The following is a 22,945-nucleotide window of genomic DNA, read 5'->3' on the forward strand; positions in this document are numbered from 1 at the left end:
CTAGTTAAAACATTTGGTCTGAAGTTACCTATATGTCAGTTTCATGTAACAAAAGAAACAGGTGAGCGATACAGGCCCTCTGGGCCTATTGTTTTTAATTATTTTACATTTGGAGACGTTATATTGATATAACGTTCTAAGCCAGTGACGACTCGATCATTAAACCAGACGCTGTATCTTCCCAGGAAGATTTAACGTTGTAAATATATTTTCAACCGCTAATCATGATAATTATGACGAATTATTAAGTCGTTGATCCACGTATAGTGCAAAGTTGTCAAATGAAATTAGAATTTCGTCAAAACATCTCCCAGTGGCATAAATCAATGTTTCATTACCTGTCTTTATACTTACTCTTACAGTGAATGTGATTTCTATTACAAAAATAAACAGGAAAAGGGGACACAAAGAACATTTAAACAATGAAGAAACTTACACATAAACGTCGGCTGTTAAAACAGAGTTTGTTTTTAATATTTTAAAATCATCGGGGAATATTTCACCAAAATCACTAATATCAGAAGGCATTTATGAAAGAAATATGAATGAAATCCAAAATTAGTAGTTTGTCTAGCTAAAGAGTATGACACCTGAAACTTCTAGACTTTTGTAGATTTTAAAAAATATAAAAAAAAATCCTTGACTAAGATTTAAAAACATTTTTAATTCCTTGAGTAACGAATGTTGTTTTCTCCTGTTGGTCACAATTTATAGGAAAAATAAACTAAGTATTACTTACAACTTTATCCTAATATTTTAGCAGGGTCGACTTAACTAAACTGTACGATAATTTAAACCATTAAGACATCCCGACCGTGAACTTTCTCGATAGTAACAACCCTGTTTCTTTCTCAAAGAAACGTGCGACAAATTACTGTTTCATGAGTTTTGCGGGTTTGTGATAAGTCCGCTGCAATACATGTATATATTCACTTTAACTAATACGTTATGAAACAGAAACACAAGTAATACAAGATTCTCACAAAGATAAGAGGTTGAGGAGAACAATCGTATGCATCCAAGTATCGTTAAGGATTTTTTTTATTATTAGTTACATGTAGATGAAAACAAAAGCATTGGCCTACATAACCAAGATGAGGATAAGAGAAAAGATTCTGAAAGATTCGTTTCGGGTTTTTTACTTCAAATTTACTCTGGAAACTGTAATTTTTATTTGAGTCGTAATTATAATGATCGAACATTTATATTTGTTTATGAAAGTATTTTTGAAAACTTTGAGCTGCAGATCTGTTAGGGAAAAGAAGCTTTTGATAATAAGGTCATGACATGTTGCATGTGTTTGATTCAGCAAAGAAACAAGAGAACATCATGGAACTTCCCTTAGAGGACGGCCAAAGAATCCTGGAAGCTCTGTCTGCCTTCAAGACGTTCAAAAAGCCGGACACATTACCAGGTAGTATTGTTTAACTGGGTCTATTGATAACTCGGTGGATCTATGTTGTAGATCTGTGTCAAAATGGATACTTTCGCGTTCTGACTTTAAACAATTTGCACTGTGTAAATGGTCGCGTTGGCTACTGAATATTTATAGTGTGAAACTTTCTCCCTGTCAAACATTTGCTGTTTGTTTGTGAAAACCATTTCTGCTGTTTATTAAAACTCGCTGCTACGATAAATTAGTCCTCGTGCTAGAAATAGTAAAAATGGCGAAAGTTAAACGATGCTTAAATTTCCAGGCATACTGTAATAAACGCAACACCGCAAATAAATTCTCGGTTTTACAGTAAATGATAAGACCTGAGAAGGAAACGCGGTCGCCAAAAACAAACTAGTAAATGATTTGTTCCGATAATTTTTCGTTTCATGATGTATTGTCCTCACTGTAAATGCATCGTTTTCATGCATGGAAAGTTGAGAAAATCGACGATTCGAAATAGATCTTCAACTAATGCTTTGAATTGATTGACACCAACCATTTGACCTGAGCAAGGTTAATGTTATGGCATGGTATTTCAGTGAGGTAGTCCATACCCGCCTCCAGCACATATACACATACATTACAAACTCGGAGGTACGTCCTTAAATGATCGTAGATGGTAAATAGGACATCAATGACTATAAACGGTGGAAATTACGAATGACCTGTGGTGGTATGGATATTATAAGTTCGAATTAAAAGTTTAAACTTCTAAACGTGATAATTGAGGATTCTACTTAAGAATTATCTACATTAAGATGTTATACGTCTCGGAGTTTCATACTAGAAAAGGTGCAAACGAAAATAACCTTAAACAAGATTATGATGAAATAGTTTCTTTCGAAATATCTGCGCGAATTTCAAGAAAGACTGATAAAAACCTAGTTAATGGTGACGCTGCGGTTTATATTTTTTATTTTTCATTTTTTATAATTATCATTATTTCAGAACGTCTCAAGTTGTCACGGCCTCAAGTCAAGAAACTCTTAAAATGGTACAAGACGTCGAAAGAGAACATAGATGAGGTAATTTGAACAAGACCACAATCAAGTCGGACTGGATTTGATGAAGGGGTTTTTGGTCAAAGTAAATGTATTCAGATACGTCAACAATATATTAATGTCACGTTAATAATATTTTGACTCCGTAAATCTAGTAAAACCAATAATGCATATTAATTACAAGGCCAACAAGGTAAGAGAGAACGAATCACTCACCTCCTTTGTAGGATACAGGGGTCATGAAGCATTGCGTTTAACAGCTTTGAGATTGCCCCCATGGTTGAGATGCAAATACCTCACCCAAATGGCGTAAACGATTTAATTAATCAATCAGAATAGTCGAAGATCGACATGAGTTACTTGATTTTGATGGAGAAGAGCTTGGCGATATATATATCGATTCACATCATTATTGTTATATTGAAGGTTTTAACGTATTTAAAATACATACATAGCCACTGGATAGAAAAACGGGAGCTGTGTGGTTTTTTTTGGAATACCCCTGTTTCCTCCCATATTGAGACCCCTCCGAATCAACGAGATTGATTTATATAAGTTGTTAAAACGTTTAATATTTTTTGTTAAATATATTAAGGTTTTTTTTCAAATACGGAGAGAGGAAACCCCTATGTAAATATTTGGCTTGGGCAATGCTCCATGACATAACAGTAAACGATGACGTTTATAACGGCACCATTCCGATTATATATCACTAACAAGCGGTACTAAGGGTCAAAGGAATCACAGTCCGAGTCTGAAGTGTAACGAAACATACATAGAAATGCAGTGAAGAGGGAAGGTGTGTATAAAACCTTTTATAACGCTCAAAGATAGTGGTGGACCGGCCATTTCAGGCACTGTCTGTCATGGAAACTTTAGGGATGGTTGCTACTACTGTCATCTGGTTTGGCAAGGAAGGGAAACTGATTTGTTTAGTGTTGTAATATTTATAATCTTAAAGGATTCCTGTCCTACTAGTGTATTACTACAGTAACATAATATCTGCCTAACTTCTGGCTAAAACGGAAATATATTCGAAAACCATTATATCATGAAAACCGTGACGAAATAAGTTCCTGCTGCGAGAGTCTACAGCAAAGTCTACCACCTTGTTACGGGGAAAGATCGCCAGACATACGATAGAGTCACGTCAAGGCACCGTGTTGTATCTTTGAACAAGATACTTTACTGCGCTCGTCCATTCTACTCATCTGTAAATGAGTACGTGATGGGGCAGTGCTAGAATTGTTGAATGCTACGAACTAGGATATGATAGAGCGGTATATAATAATCTCGAATTATATTATTATTATTATAACAGGGAATTTAAAACAAGATAATGTCGATGTAGTTCTTTGGTTTATGTGGTGACTGGGGTTTGTTATGTCTAGACTAGAAAATAGCTCAATCATGGAATTTTCTATTTACAGGGAACGTTCACAGGTATGAGAAGGGCCGCTTTTCAAACCCAGAAAACTTTTTCTAAAATTAATTTCTTTGGAAAAGAAACTGATGAAACTGAGGCCACAGATGACGATGATGATGACGATGATAATGACTTTGATGACGTAAATTTCCTTAATGGCTTTTTCGGAAAAGAAGGCGAAGCAGGGTTTGACGAAAGTACGCTCGAGAACTTGTTTGCAAATATGTTTGGAGGTTTTGGTGAAGCTTTTAAAGATGACGGCAATGTCAGCAAGTCTGGGATCAGCAGTGGCATAGGAGGTAAGATACCTAACGTACAGTTTATCACGAGCGTCACGTGCAGGGCAGGTGCAGATGCTTATCTCGTGGGGATCATGGTTCTGTCTCCACTTTTTTAAATCTCGTTTTTCCTTGTTTTGGGGAGGGGTCAAATGATGTTGCTCTTTCGTTTTTTAATCATCCTGACGTCCTCTGTGCTTTATCATGCCAATATGCCAATAACTTTCCTACATATTGATACATTTTGGTCAAATGTGGTATGTACTTGTAAATGAATGGCTCTGCTTATATTAAGTTCAGAGATATGCGCATTACGTGCATATCTCATAAGGTGACTAGTGCCTGCTCCATTCTGATTGGTCGACGCGTTCCTGACAATAACTCTTCTATGAGGGGATATTTGTGGGGTATGCATGCCTACCTATTATTATAATACCGGTACAAAGATGGGTGTACTTCAATTAGCGCAGTTGTAATTTAGTGAGCGCAATATTTAAGCACAATAATGTCTTAAGTGTACAGTTGTTGTATTTGAATCGCTGTTATCTGTGCTCCTTTACAGGTATGATGACGAATATGACCGAATCCGCCTCAAACATGGTGCAGCCTATGATGAAACTAGTTGACAAGTCAATGTACTACAAACCTGTCAATGCTGCAATCGAGACGGTAAGTATTCATAGAATTCACATTTCAGCAAACCTGTCATGAGTGCCATCGAGACGGTAAGTCTCCCTAGGATTCACATTTCAACAAACCTGTAATTGCTGGCATCGAGACGGTAAATCTCCATAGGATTCATATTTCAACAAACCTGTCATGGATGTCATCAAGACAGTGAGTCTCCATAAGATTCACATTTCAACAAACCTTTCATTGCTGGCATCGAGACGGTAAGTCTCAATAGGATTTACATTTCAACAAACTTTTCATTGCTGGCATCGAGAGGGTGAGTCTTCATGAGATTCACATTTCAACAAACATGTCATGGACGCCATCGAGACAGGAATCTTTAGATGTAGCTAAATGAATACATTGTAGCAATATGTTTTACATAATAATGATAAATGATACAAATACATTCTTCACGTATTACAGCTTGAACCCTGGATAGAACAGAGTAGGAACATCTTAGACGATGAACAGATAAAAAAGCTTGATAAACAGCTGGAATTATACGTTGAAATCAAGGAGCTTTTTGACCAAGAGCAAGATGATGATGAGTCACATGAAAAAGAGGCGCGAGGTTCGAGGGTCCTGGAGCTTTCCAATGAGATCGAAAAAATTGGCCCTCTCCCAAAAGTTGTCCAGGATGCTATGGTATGTCGTTAAGCAACTCTTTCATTCATTTATCAAACATTTATCCTCCCAGATCATATTGTTTCCGGCTAATTATTGGGCTCATGATATTGTTCAATTGTTATTGTCTTCTTGGTCTTGTTGTCTCTTTGAAACGAACTAGGTTCTGATTTCTTCCTTGTCTGATGACGCTGTGGAACACACTGATATTCCGTCATTGCGTGTTGCAGAGTTATCTTTTCTTGTGAACAGGTATTGATTGTTACGTCATTTTTTTGTGATAGTAACGTCATCAATTGTTAAGAAATCGACTCTTTTTTTTCACACAAACCAATGATGTAACAATCAATACCTGCTCACAAGAGAAGATAACTCTGCAATACGCAAAGACGGAATAAGGCAATGCCTATCTTAGGTATTAACAACATATGTCAAATGTATGAAAGGTTGATAATATGTCTGCAGTAAAGAGTAGTTTCGAGTCATAGCATGTTTAAAACCACCTATGTATATTTGACTAGCAATCTCGAGCAATTATACTGGGACAAACCAGGAAATAATATTATTGCTCTTTAAACAAAGTGTATGGATGTAAAAAAAAGGTTAAGAATTTTCAAAGCTGATTGTAATAGGTAAGGTTTTATAGGCTCATATACCCTTTTTCAGATAGCTGTACAGAGAAATGTTGTAAATGTTAAGTGGTTCTTGCAATAAATATAATGGTTTTACAATGGGATAAAAAAGCAAAGAAACGTCAAATGTGTAGGAATAAAAATTCATTATTTTCTATTAAAACAAAACCATACAGGCGATAGTTCCGAGTTGTTTCTTTAAAATGGCATATTTTAGGGAACGGTAAAACACTGTAGCTTATAAATTAATATAACATGTTCACTATTCATCATTTTCGTGTTCACATTTGTCGAAGGAAGGATTTTACTTGTATGAATCATAATTATCTACTCACCTGTTTAAATTGACTTGTATCAATCATAAGTATCTAATCATCTGTATGAATTCACTTGTATTATTCATAAATATCTACTCACCTATTTACATTGACTTGTATCAAACTCATCTGTATGAATTGACTTGTATCAATCATAATTATCTACTCATCTGTATGAATTGACTTGTATCAATCATAATTATCTACTCATCTGTTTGAATTGACTTGTATCATTCATAATTATCTACACACCTGCAATATAATATGTCAATGTTTTTCTTCAGAATAAAGAGGCTGGCACAATGGATCCTGAAAACTTGCCAAAGATGATGGAAAATGTTGGAAGTGTATTTACAGAAGGTTTGTCAAATATGGTTTCAGGTGGACCAAAAGCAACTGAAACGGATAATTGTACAATCTTATAAACATCCAAATATTTTTACAAGGATGTGTTTGGAAAAGGACCTATGACTGCATATACACTCTTACGAAAAAAAGTTTTTTCGTGCGTTTTCTCTCAAATGACAATTATAAAAATATTACAGTAGGAATAGATGTAGTGAGCACATGAACCGAATTTATCAAGAAAATGTTACCTAATCTAATAGAAATATATATTTTTCTTGTAGAACATATGTATTTTGCGCCCTTTTCAATTTCATTTTTTACAGAGAGTAGGGAATCATTTTCTTCATTGTAGATCATTTACATAAATGATATTTTAAACAAACCAAACTTTTGAGATGTTAATAAAATCAAGATGACGTATAATATTATACAATGTGGAGAAGTGAAACGTTTTGACAAAACAGTTTTTTGGCAGCATTGGCAATTCAGGTTTCTCCAGCATTTCTTCTGACTTTGAAACTGACACTACTTTCACGGGCGTCACACAGTGTTTGAAATCCGTGTGTTACTATGGTCAGTATGGTATTAGAAGGGTAGGGTTTTGTTCTGCAGATAATGGTCCAGTATCTAAACAGCATGTGTGATTTTCGTGCAATTCGGGTTTAACCGTTTTTTAAAAAAAGAATATTTAATAAAGTTATTTTCAGATAGACAAATTTACAGATTTTATATTAAGTTGGTTTAGTTTTGAATCAAATAAAGAACAATCTGCCATTGATTTCTTTTTAGCGTCCAGTTATTCACATGCAGATTCTCTGTGCAGCTTATAGGTATCTTCTAACTTAACACAGTAACATCTCTTTCCAAAGGGAATCTAATTGCATTTTCGAAAACATTAAAGGAATTAAATTAAACATGATAAAACATTTCTTCTGAACGTTTTAAAAATATCTGAAAGAGGTTTTGGATGACCCTAAGAATGCTTCACCCAAAGTGACTTTACATTGGACGATGCCATGACCAAAGGGAAGTAACTGTTGGAAGAACTGTCCAGCGATTGGAATTCACTTCACACTTTTTAATCCAAAACGCCATATTAAATTTCAATATGAAAATACTTTAATCGCAGGTTTGTTTATATACTGATCTTTTTACTTGTTTGACCTTTATGTTAGATATATCTCGCCACAATTTTATACACTGTATAATATCCACCTGTATATCATTATATTTGGAAGATCTAAGCTCATACTATCTTGACAATGATTTTAATTTTTAAAATGTTACAAAGATGTTACCCTTTCTGTATCAATTGTCGCCCTTTGTTAACGATTTTGTACACGAGTTTTGATATATTTTAACTTCGACTTTTTCTTTAACAGACCTCCAATACTCTTTTGCTCAGAGTTTTTTCATCTGTAGTGATTTTAGAAATGTTGCATGGTTGTATTTACATGTATTTAAATACAGATTGGATGCTGACGTGTACACCAACACTGTGATAGATTTTGTATAATTGCAACATAAGTATTACTGATAAATCGTATTACATACAGGACGTTAAGTGAAAAATATATCAGCGACTTTACCTGTATAAGAAACATATAATGACCTCTATGGACATATGGAATATTAAAACAAAATGTTATTCATTCATGTATACTTTAAAATGCAATTTTATTTCATACCTTTTTATATGTCTGTGATTATGTGCCTTCACGTTTAATATTTGATACAAGCTCAAATCATCAATATTTATTAGATTATTATGATATTTTTAGTGGTATCGTTATTTGATATTAATATATAAAATATGTATGCAATCATTCATCAAAATCCATTTCATTATAAACTTATATATATATACAATTTTAAATTAAGGACTAATTGTTCCACCTGTTCTCGTTCATCTACCGTTATCGGCATAGCCAATATTTTTTGCATACTTATCGAACGTGATTATTTATTTCTATCAATGGCAAAGAACTATACATACATCGTTTTGTATTTGATATGTGTTACTACTTTTTAAATCACATCAAACTCGCGAGACATTTTAATGTTATTTGCGAAAACAAATTAAATCGAATAAAAGCAACTCACACACTGTGTTCAGTGATGATTAACTGAAAGTGTTTCATATAGAATTTCTCAAAATATCGTTTGAATCAAAATAGTGATCAAATAATATGCGTGAGAATTAAGTAAAATACATAAATGAATTTTGAAAAGGCAGATTTTCTAGGTAAGATAATCATAAAAGATTTTACAATCAAGTACTCACATTATTGATATGTAAGCATTGTTTAAGTTCTCAAATAACATGTACATAAGCTGTTACAATGTCTATGGATGTTGAGGTGTTTTTTTTCGGAAATAAAAACAAACTTCATATGTCTGTGTCCTCATATTTATTTTCTCTACTGTTCCATTATTAATTTCATTTAAAAAAAACGAATCATTATTGTATTATTATTATATGGCAAAAATAATCCGATTTACCTCCTCTGCTTACTATTAGTCAACTGGTAATTCCGTCTTTGTGTATTGCAGAGTTATCTTCTCTTGTGAGCAGGTATTGATTGTTACGTCATAGGTTTGTGAGAGTAACGTCATCAATGTTTGAGAAAACGACGCAATTTTCTCACACAAACCAATGACGTAACAACAATCCCTGCTCACAAGAGAAGATAACTATGCAATACGCAAAGACGAAATACGTTGTTGTACAAAATGGATATGATTAATAATCTATTCCGACACTAAAAATCATGTAAATAGTTCATGGCGATATCTACTTAAAGGCATGTTGATACTTATTTATTTTATCAAAACGTTTTCATTTTCTTATCTTATAATTTTCGTAGCTTTATATACAGCCTACAATGAATCCTTTGTCTCTCTGGGAGGAGAGTTATTATATGACGTTTCTGATTATATATGATATATGTTTGAACAAACTTTTAGATCATTACTATTTGTCATCTAAAGAGTAGTTATAGTTATTGCCACACAACAGATGACCGGTTCTCTTCTTGGAAAATCTGGTATATATTAACCACGCAGAGAAGATGAAACAGAACGACACGATAGCTGGGTAACCAAACATGGAAGGATCAGGAATGAAAATAATCATTATAAACTTGAACATATCCATCAGCTTGTTGAGCGAGGACTGGAAGCCGTTTACGATGCCTCTCTCTGTTTCTGCGACGGCTTCTAGAAACAACTGTGTGATGGCAAGATCGGTCAGCCAGACACCTGTAGAGAAAAAAAGAAATGTCAAACATAAAAAGAACGGCAGCAAAAGAGTCAAATAACACCAAAGCGTAAGAAAGCAAGGACAATATACATAACAGAGTAGACACACAAGCAAAGTTAAAGAAACATGCACTATGTTAACGAGTACAGGGTACTGATAGCATACTCAAGTTGTCGACATACAGTCACACAATGGTATTACTGAAACTAGTGTACACGTCAATAACTAACATGCATAAAACCAGGGCAAATGATGATCAACGGAAGATGTATATGAATACCTCCAAAAGGTACAAGGACAATATGACAAAGAGTTCTGGAATGGCAAACGTATTCTGCTTCATCGACGGTAGCCGCCATAAAAATGTATGTCAATTCCAAGAAATGTCACGTCCTCAAATGGAGACATGACAAAAAACATCAAAGCACTTTATTATGCGTCAGAAAATAAACACCAAAGAGATAATTATAGCGACAATACAACTATACTCTTCATCAACCTGCCCCTTTTACTGTACGTTTTTTTTTATCAGCAGTAAACCTCCATCATGGAAATCATTATATGTGAAGCAAGTTCTTAAACACATGGAAACAGTAATGTGGTCAATAAGAAAGGGAAAATTCACGCTCGGAAATTCATTATATTTCAACTACTTTTACAGAAGGTGATTTATTGTTCTGTGTAGCTTTAATTTGCGTAAAACTTATAAAATATAAAATAAAATAACTGATATTATATAACAAAACGTATTACAACACATATACTCACCAAATCTGGCACCAACAATACCCATTAGTAACATTATAATGGAAGCTTTAGACTCGGGAATGTCGTCTGACACATCTAAAATGTGGTTACAAGCTGTTGACACGTGCAACTCCGGTTCTGGAGCAGGTTCGTAGGTGGTATTAACATACGGTTCTGACGATGATGCAAGTGGCCCAATAGTGGTTGCTATGGTATTCGAACAATTCCCTTTGATGATGTTATGCTTGGACCAGTCTCGGTTTGGATCAAAGGTTCCACCAGGCATCCATAGTGACACGATACATAAGCAGAGACAGCATACTTCCCAGCTGAACCCTATAGATAACGTACATTGATTTATTCTATAAGTAATAATTCTATTAGTAATACAAAATCAAGTCCGGACTCTTTCTGGTGGTAGGGTCTAAAATGACAAAGTGGGCCAATATTAGACTACAGCTTATGTCATTTGTGGAGTTTAACTTTTTAGCGATAACCCGAAAAAATATGTAATATAAATTGACAGGATATACAATTATATAAATTATTTGACATTTCAACTTATCAAAATAATAGAACCAAAACACAAACTTCTAGCACATTTTTGTAACATATCAACGGTGTGTATTCCTGAAACAGTAGTACTCACTAGAAAGGAAATACACAAAATCAGTCTCTGGATACAGCAGTTTCTCTTGTACTATATTTTTTATTAGTATTCTCATCGTTCATGTCAGTATTACTGTTGTTTAATAGTTACCTATAGTTCCAGTTCTGACAAGACCAAACTTCCGTCTGAGGATCGGGAAGGATATAGAAGCGATTATACCAAACACTGCAGCACATCCAATCAGAATTCCTACTAAGGACTCTGACATACCCTGAGTGGTGGCATAACCTGCAAAAGTGTTTTTTAACATCAGTGTGCACTCTTACATACAATGGGTGATGGCATAACCTACAAAAGTGTTATATAAACGTCTGTTTGGACTCGGAAATACTCTGGGTAGTGGAACAACCTACAAAAGGGTTGTATTAACATCATTGTGATAGAGAACTACCCTGCAGCCAAAGCAAGCTCTAAGAAAAGTTCAACCGAGGCAATGTGTCTTTGAAAAATCACACAACCTGCGGACCGGAAGCTCGTACGCATGAACAAGCCCTCTGTCCACCTGATATACATTAAATCCAATTTACAAAATCAGATAACGTCTCCTGTCGATGTAGATTGACGCGTCACTGGTACAAAACCTATGACACTAGCTTAGTGTTCAGAACATCCTGATGCCTAGAACAAGCTGTTGATTTTACCCTATTCTTGTGTGTTTAAGAAGTGGTGTTATCACTGTTTGACCTGGTGTCGTAACAGCCCAAACAAAAGGTTCAACGTACAAACTTAAATAGTTCTCTACAATTAAACAAAAGTTCATGTTACAGTTATTTTACATTACTTGTACGTAGCTTATGTTACCAAAAGATTGAGCGTTTATGAATTATGTTTGGAAGGTAGGTGTTGTCCTTAATTGTTATCATCTTTAAATATAATTAGTATTACGGAATAACATGTAATACCTACTCACCTATTGTGATATTGTCAAATCCAAGAACTGTGAAGTACAAGAAAGCCAATGCCCAGCCTGCAACCGCCACGTCATATTTCATAAACGTCTTCCATCCCCGATACAGCGATACCATACTGTAACATAGCTGTGCTGTCAGACTATTTGGTGTTTCCTTAACTACTTCCACATGAGTCCGCGAAGTCGCCTCTGTATTGGCCGTTGCCTTTTCAACAGATTCCAAATCCTTCTTAGATAATTGCTGATCAGAAGAACGAGATATGCCGTTTGCAGAACCTTTACTATTCGTCCCTATCTCGACTGTATAATTGTTTGATGAAGAGTTTGATTCATTTGTCTCATGCTTGGGTGAAATGTTATGATCTGGTTCTTGATCTAATGTAGAACTATTATCATCTACATCTTTTATTGTTGTGTCGTGTTTATCCGTTAGCTGTGTATCGTTCTGGTCCGTGACGTCGTGTACAGTGGGGCCTTCCTCTGTCTCGGTTGCAGTGGTGGTTGCTGTGATGTCGTATATCTCCACATGGGGTGTTGTGTTACCGACAGTTTCCTGGTTAAAAGGAGGTACATCATCTGATGGAAGAGCTTGGTATTCTTTGTCAGCATGCTCTGCAGATTTTATTATCTGAATTTCTTCCTTTACCTCTGTGAAAATAAACAAGACATGTTTTTGCATGTTTATAAATAATGGATATACCCTCAAATTTTAGTTTCTAAGGGACAACATCGTTATTAACAAAACATCAGAAACCTATAGTTAGGAAAGAAAGTGAAAGTTCACTTCAGAACTATTTTGCTTTAAAAAAATCACTGGCTCCAAATTCTCTTTCAACGAAATTGTATTGCAGTTTTCGATATACAATATTTCAAAGGTAAATCGAGTTTCTTTGCGTATACATTCATTAACGCTACATAATTAAATTATTTATATATAAATTTATATGGATATTTGAAAAAATAGTGTTTTAATATATTAAAAATAAAGATTTATTTTAAGACTCATCTAACACATAAACAACCATATGTAAAATTTCAAACAATTCAATAGTTACACAACAAAATGAAGAATCAGAATCCATATCATGTAACTACCTGATTTGTCGGCGGACGATTTGGTGTGTAGGGCTGGTACTAGCGTGTATACTTTCCAGACAAGGTAGTATTCTGCGACAAGGGCAACGATGTTCCATATACCAATAAAGATGGCGCCGTATATGTGGGAACCGTACGTCATCACGTGTCCCGTTACTAGGGGAGCTACAACCTTGGTACACAAGTCAATAAAACGGAAAGTCGCACTCATTGCTGTAAGGACACAAGGTAATACATATTATAAGTGGTGTTCTGTCACGTCCGTCGTATAACAAGCTAACTATATAACCTGTGGTAGTTTTAGTCTAGGTTGTCTAAATCCCAACACGGACGTGGAAGCGAGCAACTAAAACTGTGGATAAAATAGATCTTCTATTAGAGTTACTCCACTTTTATCACAATGTCTATAATGTATAAAAGGTTTCGTTGAATGTGTGTGTTTGTGTCTCTGGCTAGGAAATAAGCTATAGAGTTACAGCTCGTCGTCCATCCTTTTTTTCACTTTACAGTAAAACAACCATTGAAAATAAATGAAACATTGAACATTTTACCGGAAGTTGAGAGTTATAACGGAGTGTGTTTTCTTTAGTCCAATCAGATTAACATAATAAAACAATGTACTTTGTGGCAATATAAACACGTTTAAAACCTGTTACATGAAAAAACACTCAAATGATTAATTGCTGAAACTTGATATAATTTCAGTAACTTAATGTAGTCGATTGTTTTCCTTTGATTTATTTCGTTTCTACATAGAAGCTAAGTGTGGTTATCTCCCTTACTTGCAATAGTAGCTTTATCACGTTGACAGATTTCCACTATCCAGTCCCGCTCCATGATGAGAACACGACCGAGGTTAGTCAGGTTGGCAACAATAGTGATGATGACGACAACAGCAAAACATAGAGTGAGGAGTCGAGCATCCTCCCACACAGCCTCGATCTCGGGTCGGTACGTCAGAACGAAGAATATCACAACACAACAGACGGCGATACTGACGTTGTTCAAAACGAGGGCAACACGAGCAGCTGTAGTGTAATAAGAAAAAAACCTGACCTTCTGTATCCGGATTAAAAACAATTCATAACCAAAAACATTATTGGAAATGATGTTTCATGAACTAAAGTTAGGACATTAAGCGAAGGTCTCCCTTTGCTTAAGAACAAGAATGAAAATTAAGGATGCGCATTCGCCGATCATGGTCAAATCAAATTCATTATTAACTTTTCTTGTCTATAAGACGATAAAGCTTTTGAGATATGGGTGACATATTTTAATTAATTCAAATCAATAAATCTTTAAGTTATCAAAGGAAAATAAATATTCCATTAACCTCGTGTCTTTAAATACATATCTCCTGGTTTGTGTTAGATAAACATGTCTATGCATATAGGGAAAACCTTCAAATAACTTGCATCACTCAATTAAGAACTGATATTGCTTTGGTCGATTTCATTGGGTGGGGTGATGAATTGAGTTGGTCTTGAAACAAATTTAATAAACTGCGAAGCAGGTCATGTTGAATTTGTTTCAAGCCCAACTCAATCCATCCCCCCACGAAATCGACCAAAGCAAGATTCAAACCTTATATTTCAATCAACGTGTGTTTTTTCAATAATTAGAACTTGTGAAGACCATTCTGATAGTTTGATTCAGGTTCTGGAGCTTGTTCAAGTCTACGTATTGACGTAATGTAAATAAATATAGTCCGTCATTGAAGGACCGTCATACAACATGATGGGGTACGTTGATAGTTCAATACAGCCAAATTAGGTAAAAACAAAACACAAAACCATATTTTAAATGTTATTTTTAATTTTTGTTGATGAATTCATAAGATATCAAATTTTCGGACGCGTCATTGCGGAAGAATAATGTCTAGACGCGTTGCGCAGGCTCAGCTGTGAGTCTACGGCAGACATATTTTTACTAGCTCGAAGTGGAGAGCCGTTCAATTTCGAAGTTCTATATTTTCTGGAATGTGAAGCTGCAGTAATTGAAAGTCGAATTAGACAGGAAACCAAACGTGGCTTGAAGTTATCTCCCTTCGCAAAATCATACGCACAGGCAATGTTAATCTGGTCAAATTCATTGGCAAATGAAACAGGTTACATTTGGTATTTGTATTGAGTCCAACTTGAGGAAGAATTGAAATACTAGCGTTTAATGCACAAAAGAAGTTGGAGATAAATCAACCATGCATATTTGTTACAGGAATCTAAATACATAACTTTATAGGTGCAGTGTAGCCGACCTCCAAGTCATAAATTTCCTCATCGTCAATGAAATTCCATTCTTATGAAAAACTTGACTTAATCTAATACACGTGATTATAGATATGAGATGAACCCATATTACTTGAAATATATCCTACCTATCATGTTTCCTATTCAATCGAGGTATAAATGTGGTATTTAATATTGTAGTATATAAATGATACATTTGATAGCTATTTGTAATACGTTCTGAAAAAATAATTTATAAACGTTTCTTGGTCAAAATACGAACAGAGAACATTTTTACATCGAGACTATTGAAAACGTACAGGGTCTTCCAGAAGAGTAAGCGTCTTCTACTTATGGTCAAATCCAAGCAATTTCACGTCTTCAAAGTCACGTCCTCGCGTCCTCACATGGCATAAACTGATCACAATAAGCATAATCCTCATGTCTACTTATCAAAAAGCATTTTTTTTGTCCTATAATGAAGCCTGTCGCCTTACTCTTCAGTCTATTGGACCGGTCGATCCAGTCTCCAATGATAGCCGCTAGCAGAAGCCTGTCGCCTTACCTCTTAGTCTATTGGACCGGTCGATCCAGTCTCCAATGACGGCCGCTAGCAGAAGCATGGCGCCACCATTGCTGAAACCATACAGGGCTGTGAGCTGAAGTGAATGCGGGGTCACCTCCACCAGGAACAGTCCGATACCGAACCACCACATCCGGGCACCCTGGGTAAACAAAAGGAACAAAGGGCCTGGTAACTAATAACCACATCCGGGGTCCCTGCAATAGCAAGTGTTACTATGGGCCTACGAACCGTGGACTGAAACCTCACCACGTCTTGTCGCCCTTCAAAACAATAGGAACAATGGGTCTGATACCTAGCAACCACATGGGGTCATCGTGAAAAAACAAAAGGAATAATTTGCCTGATATCTCACGGGTTAAGAACGAAATTGTCAACACATACGGGCGTCATATATCTACCGAAGGAACAGTGGTATTGGTGATGCTATATGGATATTGTGTCATATTGAAAATTAGCATATATTACATTAACATCAAATCAAACGTATTGTTGAGAACACCTTTAAACTAGTACAGCTTAAGTTCGACATATAGTAAACAAGAAAACATGTAGTAAGTTAAATTGTATGGGAAACAACAAATTTAGAAAATAAAATGGTATTCGGGTTTTTTCTGAACTAACCGGTGTACAATACTATACTATAACGTCACACTACTGACTCTTAAATTGGACAGAACATGACAAATTAGGTCCATGAAATCCAGTGTTCCATATAACTATGCTGAATTAACTATACATGTGTAGCACATGGTCAGCTCTCGCTGTTGTCCAGGTTCTCGGATTTGAGGAGAGTTGAAAGCGATGAAGAGTTATACTATGGTACAACACACTCGCTCGGGCCCCGCATTACACTCACTCACAATCCGTGCAGTAACATTTATAATAACCCCCGTCCACTCATATTTCTAATCTAGTCTAATATCCCTATATACATCTATAATGCTGGCTACATGGCCCTTAATCCGTACATGTCGTGGTCAAGGAGAGGTGAGAGACCCACAAGTGAGAAGAAAGTGGTGTCGCATTAACACACCACACGAACTCCGGACATGCTTTACATCACAGAACCTATAATGTCGAACGATACGTGAAACATCCACACGTAGCTTACACATTTAGAACAGAAACTAAAAGTCAACTTTTAACGTTTTTAAATTGCGTGCATACATTTTTTCCATGAGAAGGAAAGTCGTTGTATCGCTCAGGCTGTAAGATAAAACATGCAGATCCTAGTAGGAAAGTATATGGTCATTTATACTGTAGTAAGATGAGAGATGGTATAATCACCATTGTTGTAAAACAGTGGGAAATGTAGACAAACAACTTCGTCTTGACTGGAATATGGACGTCATGTTTATCTGGGCCTAAAACAAACAAAAACTATGAATGTATTTATATCTACCACATGGTTTTACATATCAATTATGGACTTTTCATGAGGTGTATAAGTAGTTATTTGAGCCTGAAACGGATACATTTACCAGGAAGAAGTCGAGGTCAGTAGAATGTTCAGGTAATTAAACCACATACCCATCAAAATAAACGTAATTGTAATATCATATATGAAAATATGTCTTGTAATTGTTCAACAAGATGGAACCTGGCTATAACTTCCACCTGTTTATATACACCACCTTTCTATAACTGCCACCTGTCTATAATTAGTACCTGTTTATATCTACCACCTGTCTATATCTACCATCTGTCTATATATATCCACCATCTGTTTATATCCACCACTTGTCTATATCCACCATCTGTCTATATCCACCACCTGTCTATATCCACCACCTGTCTATATCTACCATCTATCTATGACTGCCACCTGTCTATATCCACCATCTGTCTATAACTGCCATCTGTCTATATCTACCATCTGTCTATATATCAACCACCTGTCTATATCCACCATCTGTCTATAACTGCCATCTGTCTATATCCACCACCTGTCTATATCTATCACCGGTGGTCTATATTCGCCACCTGTCTATATCCACAACCTGTCTGTAACTGCCATCTGTCTATATCCACCATCTGTCTATATCCACCATCTGTCTATATCCACCACCTGTCTATATCCACCACCTGTCTATATATCCACTACCTGTCTATAACTGCCATCTGTCTATATCTACCATATGTGTATATCCACCACCTGTCTATATCTATCACCTGTCTATATCCACCACCTGTCTATAACTGCCACCTGTCTATATCCATCACCTGTCTATACCCACCACCTGTCTATACCCACCACCTGTCTATATCCACCGCCTGTCTATATCCACCACCTGTCTATATACACCACCTGTCTATATCAACCAGCTGTCTATATCTACCACCTGTCTATATCCATCACCTGTCTATGACTGCCACCTGTCTATATCCATCACCTGTCTATGACTGCCACCTGTATATATCAACCACCTGACTATAACTGCCACCTGTCTATATCCACCACCTGTCTGTAACTGCCATCTATTTATATCTACCAACGGTGGTCCATAACTACCACTTGTCTATATCTACCACCTGTCTATGTATACCACTGTCTATGTATACCACCTGTCTATATCTATCGACCACCGGTCTATACTAGTAGTACATTCCCTAGCTTCTTTATCATACACCTAACTTCCCCTCGTTTATGTAGATCGTCGTATCACTTACGTGGTATTTGCAGACAAAAGATAACAAAAGATCTTTGCCAAAATAAGACCTGAACATCTATTGTTCCTATTCATAAATCTAAAATGGAATTATTATGTAATGTTATTTTCTGTCGTCGGCTACGTTCATACACACATGGTTTACTTGAGTCCTACAATAAAATCACGACTATACGTACTTAACTTGCTTATCCTGGACGTCCCTCTAAAACCTAACAGATAGTATAGTGATCCCGGACACAGACGGCACTGTTGTATATAATGCATAAATCCCCTAATGATGCTGTCAGATAGTTTACTAGGATGACATACAGCCATACATATGTAACTATACATTACAAATATTACCTTTCAAGTTTTATTCGAACTTTAATGATGTGATACTGATGTTTGCTTTTAGTTGATAAATGGTTAACGGAAGAACGGAGGACACTTTCTCCTGGGTAGTACACAAACGTTTTACATATATATTTTCATATGTTTTCATTATTTGATCTGAATTATCTAAGGTTTAAAGAACAAATAGAATACGCGCATTCTCCACTCACTGTACCTGCTCGGCTCATACGGATACGTTTAGATAATAATAATAATAATTCGAGGTTCTTATATACCGCTTTATCACAACCTACAGTTCGTAGGTCGTCTCAAAGCGGTCAACAAATTATTATCCGTTGTCATATGGCCTTTGCAACCAGCCAATACCTTTCTCAACTCCCTGGGGAGCATATAGCCGGAGCTGCCATTTCGGCGCTAACAACTAGCATTCAACAATTCTAGCACTGCGCAACCACGTACTCATTTACAGCTGAGTAGACTGGAACAAGCGGGGTAAAGTATCTTGCTCAAAGATACAACCCAGTGCCGTGCCGTGACTCGAACAAAAGTCACAATTAACTGATATACTTACACATAAGAACTATTTTGACCGTCAATATGTCACATACAGGTGTAGAATCGTCCAGTATAAGTAGTAACTTGATCTCGTCAGTAGTAAGCAGATCAGACAATATTCTCTACATCGGCTCCCACCGGATACCATACAAACTACCCTATTCTGTATGACTGTCATGTTTTCAAAGTGTCGTTCACTTTTTGCATTTATAATTATTTTATGTTTTCTCATATGTTACAATATTTAAGAAACTTCATAGTATATATATAACCTAGAATTATTGCTCTTTGTTTATATTTTACACCAGAACAAAATATATTTCCAAGTTATGATAACTTTCCATAGTTAAATACCAATAAGCTGTTACCACTAGTCGATTGTATGCTAACAAAGCTTTGTAGGACGAACATATCGTTTTGTCAACATGTAATATAACAAATAGCAGAGAGGGTTTTAATAACAAAGATGTAACGTCAACAAAAAACACGTAGAACAACGCCTCGGATTAGTCCGCTTCTAACACGTGTTGATTTTTGGTAGATTTTGTGTCCGAAGTGATGTATCAATTAAAACAGACACTGGAAGGTATTTAGTAGAGACTATTTACTACAGGGATCATTTTCTAACTTGGAAGATTTATATTAAAGTTTCAGTAATTATTGAAACGTAATCAATTTAAGTTTTATATTAACATTTAAACAATCTAACATAGCGTACGATTTGTGTTAAGCTTATATCATCCGAAGGTCTTCACTCACCTGAAAATGATGTTCTCTCAACAAAATGTGCTGTATTTATACATAGAAATATAAATCATTTTGATTCACTTTTCAGTTAAGTTTTGTTTGGTGAATTTCTACACAAAGTTTAAATTATATATAGTTGTGCTTTTACATAGAAAGATGTGGTCCTGAATGACCGTAATGATGACGTCTGAGAAAATGTTTGTTTGTCCGTGAAGTCTTTCCTTTTTGCAATACGCTGCTGTACTGAATACAATTGTATGTTTAAGAATAAGGCTACTTAAACACCACCGAGAACATTGTCAGCAATCGTGTAGTTACAAACTCAATTTATCAGCTGAAGTGGTTAATGCCACTGAAACACCACCGAGAACATTGTCAGCAATCGTGTAGTTACAAACTGGAACAATTTATCAGCTGAAGGGGTTAATGCCGAAAATTTGAATCGTTTTAAAAATAGGTTAAACGTGCACTGGAAAGATCATGCACACAAATTGTATCCGTCCTTTTAATCTACGATGTGCAAATAATTATTAATACTATTGCGACAATTAGACTACACTAGACGTCTAGATATTTTGTAATGTCATACAATGTATGCCATTCTTCGCGCACTCCATCATCAACCAATCAATTAACGGAATGCAGATAAATAACATTATTACAAGCCACAGGCTTTCCATTGATGTCTTACCTATGAAATACCTATGAGATGTTCCTTCATTAAACCTAATTCTGTTAACGGGATGTTAATACTATCGTGTGGCCCTGTATGACCTTATTGTATTGAAAACCTGCTTATACTTTATCAAATAGAAAATGCACAAAGAAAGGCATTGATGTATGATTATTTAGATTGTTAAAAAATCCTAATACATTAATGCATGGTGATAGTGACAAATCATTAAAGACTATTTTTAACATAGCAAACCTTGCATTTTATTTATGTTTATTGATATAAATAATTACACTAAGAAGGAAACGAGGATTTTAGTTCACGGCGGTGAAACATATTTTAGTCTGACGGTTCCGTCGGTAGCAGGTTAATTATGATATTTTTCAAATCGTTGTTAAAGTGTATTCTTGTCTTGATTAAAATATTCTCAAATAAAGTACAAATATATCAACGTATGTGGACAATGCTTTTGCGCTTTGATAAGTACCTAAATCCCATCCCGGTTAAATGTTTCCTGTTTTATGTACTTTGACAAAGATCCAGACTAATCCTCACAGTGGTTAAGTCAATTACCGCACAACAAAACATTATATGTGGCAAAATAGTTCTGTAGTTACGTTGAGAGGACAAAAGCAATCCACGTACGGACCGGAATCCAGTTTCTTTATTTCCGAGAGCTATCCGGCTCATAGGTTAAAGGTCAGATAATTACATCATGGATATATGTACAAGAAATTATTATACGAATTTAAATTGATTAAGTGGATAGTAAGCTTGCAAAGTACACAAGTAGTTTTCCATACCAGACATTGAATTATCTACGTTTTCTCCTAGCACAATATAAATACTTTCCTAGATTACATAATTCTTTAACATTGTTAGTACTCAATAATTTCGTTCACTTAAAAACATTAGGACTTCTGTGATAAAATCGCTTGATATATTTACATCTCAGGTCTTGATAAAATGAACATTTTAGGATGAAGTGAAATTCATCTTCTATATCACAAGAAGCACAGCGAGTACATGATCTATTCTGTCGAACAACAATGTTTCGTCTACCCACTTCGATATTTAAATTATGAGACGAAAATCTAAAACATGTAATACGGCGTTTGTCGTGGAGCAGCTTAAAACGATCGGGATGTTCGATATCGTTCATGGTGCATGCGTATGCCATGCCATAGAACTGTAACATTAATTAGTTAAATTACCCTGGGGAAATAGTTTATACTAATGCCCCAACAATAAGAAATGTATGTTTAATATCTATAGTTCATCAAAAATAGAAGGAAAACTTACCCATGGCGATACCTTTAGACCGTGTATGTGAGTGGCTGTCGGCTACGACTGTTTTATCTGTGGTTATAATATCACTATGACAAGGCACGACCAATCTTGTCTCTGAATACCTTTGTAACAATGACATATAAATAAACATTATAGTTGATAGTATGTATCAGCATGTCATCGTGTCAATTATCTTTACACGTGGGATGATAGTTTGTAATGGTTTAAAGGAATGGTAACGAGGGGAGACAACTCTAATAGACGTGAACGATATTTATTCGGACGTGGACTGATCAGGATTTACCTTGACACAGTACATCCCCTATATAATTTATCGTGAGTTCTAGGTGGCACGTGTAAAATAACATCGCGTGTTGCATCCCAACATTCCAGGTAAAGGTCCTAAATCGGTCGAATCCAATCCAGTTTTTATCACAT

General features: G+C 35.6%; 2 protein-coding genes across 7 annotated transcripts in view; one reads left to right on the top strand and one right to left on the bottom strand.

Moving 5' to 3' along the window:
- Positions 1 to 9,133, top strand: part of LOC110463750 (titin-like) — a 113,739-nt gene extending 104,606 nt beyond the window's left edge. For all 6 annotated transcript variants that reach the window (XM_021518586.1, XM_021518590.1, XM_021518592.1 and 3 more), the window contains 6 exons: positions 1,310 to 1,414; positions 2,387 to 2,463; positions 3,870 to 4,164; positions 4,706 to 4,812; positions 5,242 to 5,463; positions 6,676 to 9,133. In XM_021518586.1, coding sequence (XP_021374261.1) covers positions 1,310 to 1,414; positions 2,387 to 2,463; positions 3,870 to 4,164; positions 4,706 to 4,812; positions 5,242 to 5,463; positions 6,676 to 6,816 — 947 coding nt within the window. In that variant the 3' untranslated portion in view covers positions 6,817 to 9,133. The remainder of the gene's footprint in view (positions 1 to 1,309; positions 1,415 to 2,386; positions 2,464 to 3,869; positions 4,165 to 4,705; positions 4,813 to 5,241; positions 5,464 to 6,675) is intronic.
- A 262-nt stretch (positions 9,134 to 9,395) lies between these two features.
- LOC110463753 (solute carrier family 40 member 1-like) lies at positions 9,396 to 22,575 on the bottom strand. The gene is made up of 9 exons (XM_021518596.1): positions 22,520 to 22,575; positions 17,522 to 17,598; positions 16,214 to 16,373; positions 14,206 to 14,451; positions 13,424 to 13,636; positions 12,329 to 12,976; positions 11,509 to 11,646; positions 10,770 to 11,084; positions 9,396 to 10,000 (listed from the first exon to the last, which is right to left on the bottom strand). Exons 1-9 carry the CDS (start codon positions 22,521 to 22,523, stop codon positions 9,714 to 9,716), a joined length of 2,088 nt encoding a protein of 695 aa, XP_021374271.1. The 5' UTR covers positions 22,524 to 22,575; the 3' UTR covers positions 9,396 to 9,713.
- Between the last annotated feature and the right edge of the window lie 370 nt (positions 22,576 to 22,945).

Source organism: Mizuhopecten yessoensis, unplaced genomic scaffold, assembly GCF_002113885.1.
Source record: "Mizuhopecten yessoensis strain PY_sf001 unplaced genomic scaffold, ASM211388v2 scaffold10923, whole genome shotgun sequence".
NCBI lineage: Eukaryota > Metazoa > Mollusca > Bivalvia > Pectinida > Pectinidae > Mizuhopecten > Mizuhopecten yessoensis.